Source organism: Alexandromys fortis, unplaced genomic scaffold (assembly GCF_014885135.2).
Source record: "Alexandromys fortis isolate MF-2015 unplaced genomic scaffold, M_Fortis_MF-2015_v1.1 scaffold_0, whole genome shotgun sequence".
NCBI lineage: Eukaryota > Metazoa > Chordata > Mammalia > Rodentia > Cricetidae > Alexandromys > Alexandromys fortis.
Genome location: NW_026067949.1, coordinates 44,841,537 through 44,848,854, shown reverse-complemented (window position 1 = coordinate 44,848,854; position 7,318 = coordinate 44,841,537). Strand labels below are relative to the sequence as shown.

The 7,318-nt window shown below is 46.5% G+C and overlaps 1 protein-coding gene across 1 annotated transcript; it reads left to right on the top strand.

Annotated features, from left to right (window-relative positions):
• Positions 1–2,320: 2,320 nt before the first annotated feature.
• Positions 2,321–6,512, top strand: LOC126506514 (PRAME family member 8-like). The gene is made up of 4 exons (XM_050150177.1): positions 2,321–2,445; positions 3,972–4,285; positions 4,757–5,341; positions 5,637–6,512. Exons 2-4 carry the CDS (start codon positions 3,996–3,998, stop codon positions 6,202–6,204), a joined length of 1,443 nt encoding a protein of 480 aa, XP_050006134.1. The 5' UTR covers positions 2,321–2,445; positions 3,972–3,995; the 3' UTR covers positions 6,205–6,512.
• Positions 6,513–7,318: the final 806 nt, after the last annotated feature.

Sequence of the window (7,318 nt, the reverse complement as noted above, 5' to 3'; positions counted from 1 at the left end):
GGAATTGACTACATCAGGCTAGTACTGAAGTCACTGAGACTTAACAACCTCTGCCTCCCAAATATTAAAGGCGTGTGCCACCATTTTCGGGTACTGATCCTGTTATACCCAGATCGTGGAGCTTCCCCAAGAACCAACAAGGAGGCTGAGTCCCGTGTCTAAAAGCAAAAGGCCTGGCTGGGTGGTGGTGGCGCACGGCTTTAATCCCAGCACTTGGGAGGCAGAGGCAGGCAGATCTCTGTGAGTTCGAGACCAGCCTGGTCTACAAGAGCTAGTTCCAGGACAGGCTCCAAAACCAGAGAGAAGCCCTGTCTCGAAAAACCAAAAATAAAATAAAATAAAATAAAATAAAATAAAAGCAAAAAGCCTTTATTCATATTTAAGTTCAAACCCGGACTCTCTATGTTTCCAACGCATTGCATGATCAGAGAAACCCGAGCTCAGTTGGACTGGGATTTTTATTTTCTATTTTATTTTAATTTACCTTTTTGGTTTTTGAGACAAGGTTGCTCTGTGTAACAGCCCTGGCTCTCCTAGAACTAGTTCTCGTAAATCAGGCCACTCTTGATTTTACAAAGCTCTGCCTGCCTCTGCCTCCCTTCTTGCACCTCCCCCACTATTTCCCCCAGTGCTGGGATTAAAGGCATTCACCACCACCACCCAGTGTAGTGGGGTTTTTTATAATAGCTTAGGTTGGGATGAGGAATTTCTAAATCTCAGAAGGGCTGATGTTTGTCTAGGTGTGTCTTGATGGAAGGGGATCAGTGTGCTGGGCCGAGGGACATTCAGTGATTCTACAATAGTTGGAACTTTAGGAATTATTTTTGAATGGTCGGTTCCTGGGTGGTACCTGGGTGGGCTCAGATAGTGGTCTTTCCTGGAACCAGGTATTGCCTTAGGGTAAACTGAGACTCAGGCCTTCTTTCCTGTTGGTCTCTACAGAGCCTGTCTTGGCAGGAGTATACCAAGCTGCCCTGGGACCTACAATTCAAACTTTTATTTATATATTTTTTTAAACATTCATTCTAGGTGTTTTGCCTGCCCGTGTGAATTTGCACCATGTGTATGTCTGGTGCCCAAAAAGGTCAGAGGGGGGGCTTCAGATCTCCAGAGACTGCTCTTGAAGATCATTTCAAGCCACCACGTGGGTGCTTGGGGATGGCCGATCAACAGGTGCTCACTGTTGCTAATCCACTATCCAGTCCCCAGGTTCCACTCTCGAGTTCATCTCCTTGAGCAAGTTTGCTCGTCTGATCTTCCTGAAGCACACTCTGTATCTGGGGAGCCAAGATATCCTTAAAAGCCACCTCTTCTGTTTCGTTCTGTTCATTGGTTAGAAAGCAGGTCTCATGTGGCTCAGGCTGTCAGTGCCTTTACAATATAACTAAAGATAACTGAAGATGACTTTGAACTGGTCCTCCTGCCTCCAGCTCTTGAACTCTGAGGTTCAGGCATGCCCTAGCATGTCTGGTGCAGTTAGTGGTGGGAAGAAGACTCAGTGTACACTGGGCAGCTCTCTAGGAACTGAGTGCATCCCCAACACCCTGACCACCGTATTAATGCATGCAAGCCATCCTCCTGTCTCACCCTTTTGAGTAGCTGCTATTTCAGTTTATTGACAGAGCATCCAGTTCAGGCCTTGAGCTCCTGAACATATTCCTAACTAAGTGTTTTCCCAGGTCCAATGACAAAAACATTTTTGAATTATTTTTATGACTGTTATCAACAATATACTAAATCCCAATCTAAGTCAAACCCAGACTGACTTTGGTCACGTGAATCAAATTCAGCGAGGTTTGGTGATTCATTAGAGAAATCCTAGCAAAGATGCTGAGGCAGGAGGATTCCTAGGAGTTAAAGTGCCAAAACAATCTCAGCTTCAGAGCAAAATACAGTCTGTGCAACAAATTCAAAACTGAGTAATAAATAAGCAAATAAAAGAAGAAATCAACAAACTCAGTGTTGTGTAGTTCATTAACAAGTGGAATATTTGTGTTTAATCCAAGACTTTTGAAAGGCAGTGGGGGTGTTTTCTCAAGGAGTTCTAATTCAAATCAATAATATGATTGAATGTTTTCTGCAGAATTAAAATGACAGAGATTGAACCATCTAGTCAAATAGCAGTGTTAGGTTGGAAGGTGGGACCGAAATAGGGAAGTTGGGCAGAAAGGTGTATAAAGGCTTCTGGAGGAAGTGGTGTTGGCTCACGCCTTTAATCCCGGCACTTGGAAGGCGGGGGCGGGCGGGCTAAAGTGCAAGGACGGCCAGGACACGCTTCAGTGCTACAGAGAAAGAAACCCTATCTCGAAAAACCAAAATTTAAAAAACCAACCAAACAAAAGGTTTCAGGAGATCCACTGGACATACTCAGAGACCTGGAGCCTAAAGGAACTGCCTGGCTCGGCTGGGATAAAGAGACCAACCTGTCATCAGTGCTCAGAAGTGGTGAGTGGATGTCCCCTGTGGACTCCTGTGGTTTGATATTGTTGGACTCTAGCGTCCAAACACCGAGGAGGAGTCGCCCCCTGAGACTACCTCACACACCACAGCCGATGCAAAGGCATGACGATTTTATTAATTCTGTCATGACAGGGTCCCTCAGCATTCGGGAAGCCAAGAGACCCCGAATAGCTGGTACAGTCTACTTTTAAAGGGGCCACAGAAGCAAGGGGGGTTGTGATTGGCTTATTCAAAAGGGCTATTACCAATAATTGGCTGGAGAGCTGTTGCCAGATCAGATGAGGTAGGAAGTCATTTTGACCCCATTTCCCAGGGGACCGAATCAAAACATATGTATATGGGTAATTGTTCAGGAACTGAGTATGTGTGTGTGTGTAGCTGTTAGGTCCTTGGTTCCCAGGGGAGGAGGGGAAGCACTATGGCACAGAGGCTGAGAGGATTCAGAATTGTCAGAAATGGCTTCAAGATTGTCTTAAAGTCTTACAATATCAGAACCTTTAGACCGAAGAAGGGACTGGAAACTTTTATTTCTGTCTCGTCAGATGAACACATTGAAGACAATGGGTTTGGTTCTCGATGAAGTTTTACCTTAATCTCAGATGTTGATCTACAATAGCTCCTGGTTTCATTATGGTTGATGATTGCTTTGAGACAAGGTTTTCCTGTGTTGTTCAAGCTGTCTTAAAACTGTCCCTATAGCTCTAGCTAGGCTGGAGATGAAGGTCCTCCTGACTCAGGGCGCTGAGGTTACCAGCGCATTCCCTCATACTGTGGCCCATTCAAATGATTGCTTTTATTTGTTTTATTTATTTGGGGAGGGGGGCGGTTCAAGACAAGGTTTCTCCATAGCTTTGGAGCCTTTCCTGGAACTAGCTCTTGTAGACCAGGCTGGCCTTGAACTCACAGAGGTCCGAGTGCTGGGATTAAATTAAAGGCGTGTGACACCACTGCTCACGGCTCAAATGATTGCATTTGTTTTTGTGGAATAAGAGCACTTGTAGACCTTTGGATCACAGATCTTTGATTTCTGGGAAGTTCTGCTTGAGACTCACAGCAGCAGGAACTGCAATTGCACCTTCAATCTTGACTTGGGCTTTAGTTTGCGTCCTTATCAAAGGACTATAAAGCTCTTATTAAAGAACTTTGCTGTTTTAGATGTGGTCTGGCTCTAACACAGGGTGCCCAGAAAACTGGAGGAACCCACTGCCATAATCCTCCTTGGTAGGAATTAAGCTAAACATTGGACACAATACAAGGGTTTTTGATGTTGTTACTGGGAACAAGGGTCACACAAGGTATTTTGAGGTTTGTGCCCATTCAGGGGCTAGAGAGGCTGCCCTGCTGACGGTGAGGAAGTCTGACTTTACATCACCAGGGAGGACAATGGTTGAAATCGATGTTTCTACCATTGCTGGGGAAATAAGTTCTAACCTTGAGTGGTTACTGTGCTGGGTGAGGGAGATTTCTAAACTTTATCCTGAAAGTATGTTTTCCCCGGAATGCTTGCTCAGGAGCCTTCTGCCTGAAAACCCTTCATGATGAGTGTGCAGACCCCACCCACACTCATGCAGCTGGCACGGAAGGCTCTGCTGAGAAATGAGGCCTTGGCCATCTCTGCTCTGGAGACACTGCCCACGGAGTTCTTCCCAGGCCTCTTCAAGGACGCCTTCCATGACAGACACGCTAGGATTGTGAAGGCAATGGTGGAAGCCTGGCCTTTCCCCTGCCTCCCTGTGGGGACTTTGATGAAGACTCCCAACTTGGAAACCTTCCTGGCTCTGCTTGATGGCATAGACACGTATCTGGACAGAAGGTTTCACCCCAGGTGAGCAGTAACCAAGTCTGCTAGCCTGGAGCACATGGGGCACACTGAAGAGACCGCAGGGTTGGGAGAATGGCCTTGTAAGTGGGTCAGAGGCTTCTGCTAGGATCATCATGTCGGGATGCAGGGGTCTTGAAAGCTATGGTTTGCTTGTAGTAAAGACAGTTGAGTATGGAATAGAGCTTAGAGTAAATGCAGCCACTGGATTGATTGAGTGTCTCCCAGGCATCCTACAAACACTAATAATGAAACTCAGTAGATATAAAGTATCTTAATGGAAGGAAAGTAGTCAGGTCTGCATATGCAGCTCAGGGAAAATGTCCATAGCACACTTGAGTTCCTACACTGGACACGCAGTGCTGAAGAGACACATACCTGGCCAGGAGTGAAGAGCTGACATTAAGGATGTGTATTGTAAGCTGGCTCAGTGTTGGGCTATCATGTCTGCTGACACTTTGGACGTTTTGCCCACAGGAGGGAGCAACTTCAGGTGCTCGACCTGAGGCAAGTGTGCTATGACTTCTGGAGAATATGGACCGGAACAGAGGGTGGGGAGGGCGCTGCAGAGACTGTGGAAGAGAAGCAAGTAGTGAAGGTTCTTCCCAGGTACACACTGAGGAGGCGTCTGAAGGTCATAGTTGAACTCTGCCTTTGGCCCAACTTGAGAGAAGAACAGGCATGCTTCCTGCAGTGGGCCAAACAGAGAAAAGACTCCCTCCAGCTCCTCTGTACGAAGATGAAGATCAAGGTAATGCCCGCATGCACCATCAAAGCGCTCTTGAATTTCCAGCCGCAGCACATTGAAGAACTGGACCTGTACTTGGTGTATGATGTGTCCACCCTGGAATGTTTCGCTCCCTGCCTCGGCCAGATGAGAAGTCTTCACAAACTCTCCCTGACTCTTATCCGGAACACTATGAGATTTGGCAACAGAACACCATTCATAGAAGAGGAGTGTGCCAGGACATTGATTTCTCAGTTCTCCAAGTTTAACTGTCTGCAACATCTCTCCTTAACTGGGGTCTATTTTCTGAGAAACCACATGGAACAGTTACTCAGGTAAGCAAGGTGGAGAGCTGGGTCAGCCACCACAGCTAATCTTTAATTTGAAGAGTGGGTACATGGTTCCCTGCCAGTCACTGGGAACAATAATGGTGAAAGTTTAAAAAAAAAATAATGGTGAAAGTTGTGGGTGTGACTTGGTTTAGTAGACTCCTATGTAGCATCTGGGCACACTCATTGTTCATATAGTCTAACTGACCTTGAGACACATGCCCTGTCTTCCTTTATATAAACCCTCAGGATACACAGTCTCAAACCTTTTCTCTGACCCAATCCCTTTGCCTGTTCCTAGGTGCCTGACAACCCCCTTGGAGACTCTCACCACCACTGGCTTCCATCTGTCACAGCGCGACTTGGATTACTTCCCCTTGTGTCACAGCCTCTGTCAGCTAAAACATCTGGACATGAGTGGTGTGATATTATTGACCTCATATCTTCCGCCTCTCCGAGTTCTGTTAGAGAATGTGGCGGACACTCTGCAGTCCCTGGACTTGCAGTGCTGTGGGATGAGGGACTCTCACCTCACTGTTCTCATCCCTGCCCTCAGCCAGTGCTCACAGCTCACTAAGTTAAACTTGTACGACAATGACTTCTCCGTGCCCATCCTGAAGGACCTTTTGCACCACACAGCCAACTTGAGGAAGCTGAGTGTGGAACAGTACCCTGTTCCTCCACAGTGCTATGATGAGTCAGGTTACATCTCTGTAGAGAGATTTTCCCATATTTGCCATGAGCTCATGGGTACACTCAGAGCCAGAAGGCAGCCCAAGGGTATCTCCTTTGCTACCTATACCTGCAGTAAATGTACTGCGCGCTGTGTGTATGACCAGGCACCCAGACTTTGTTTTTGCTGGCCATAAGTAGAGAATATGGCTTATGATTTGAAGACATGGAAGGCTTGGGACACATCTCTCACCTAGGGTCTCAGAGCTCATGACTTCAGACACTGCAAACATGGCTAGGAACAGAACGATGTGCAGTGAGGAGGACCCTGCAGGGAGAACAATGGGACAGTGGGGACAGACAGCAAGAGTCCTGTGGAGTCAGGAGACAATTTTGTGTTTCTATGTGGCTTCTGTTGGTGGAACAGTGACTCTGTCCTGCACCTGCTAACCTGGATGCTCTTGCTCTGGGGTCTTTTTCAGTTATTAACCTCACTGCCAGGCTTAGGTGATTCTGGCCAGTGAAACAGAGGTCTGGATCACATTGGCAGCAATAAAGTAAAAGCTTTTCTGACCCTTATTCTTGTCCTTGGCCTGTGAGTTAGTCATGTTCCTTTTGTGTGGTTCTTCTGTTCTGTGCACCAAAATTCCAACTTAAGGGAGCGGTGCAGATACCTCCTGTGAAGGATGTGTAGGGACCACAGAGGATGAACATCCCGTGTACTCAGACCTCGGCACTGGGATCTACCAGAGATGCCTGAAGGGAAGAAGACAACACTGAGCAGAGGGAACAGGGTTTGTGACATTTATTTTTCTTCCACATTAGAAATTTTCTTATTTGATAGCCTCAAGTACTCTAGGCTGGCTTGAATTCTTGATTTTTTTTTTTTTTGCCTCCCTGACAGTACCACCATGAGCCGCCATGTCCAGCTTGCTCACCCCGTGTCTGTAGGGCTGTGTTCCTGTGGTATTTCCTTTATAAAGCAACCCATGGCCGCACAGTGGTGGTGCACACCTTTAATCCCAATAGTTAGCAGGCAGAGTCAGGAGGCTCTCTTTGTGTTCAAGGCCAGCCTGGTCTACAAAAGCTAGTTCCAGGACAGGCTCCAAAGCTACAGAGAAACACAGTTTCAGAAATACCAAAAGCAAAAAAAAAAAAAAAAAAAAAAAAACCAAACTAACCATTGATAAAAACCAAACCCCCCTATACTCTTATCATTCTACAATAAGAACTTTGACGGCGCAGACAGACTTCCAAGTCACAGTGATGCCTATACTCACTATGTGGGTTCTAGGAATGAACTCAGGTCAT

Bases quoted from the DNA above. Each gene is read 5' to 3' on its own strand.
- LOC126506514 (XM_050150177.1), top strand. From the start codon at position 3,996: ATGATGAGTGTGCAGACCCCACCCACACTCATGCAGCTGGCACGGAAG. The intron at 4,286-4,756 runs GTGAGCAGTAAC...TTTTGCCCACAG, and splicing joins GACAGAAGGTTTCACCCCAG to GAGGGAGCAACTTCAGGTGC. The intron at 5,342-5,636 runs GTAAGCAAGGTG...GCCTGTTCCTAG, and splicing joins CACATGGAACAGTTACTCAG to GTGCCTGACAACCCCCTTGG.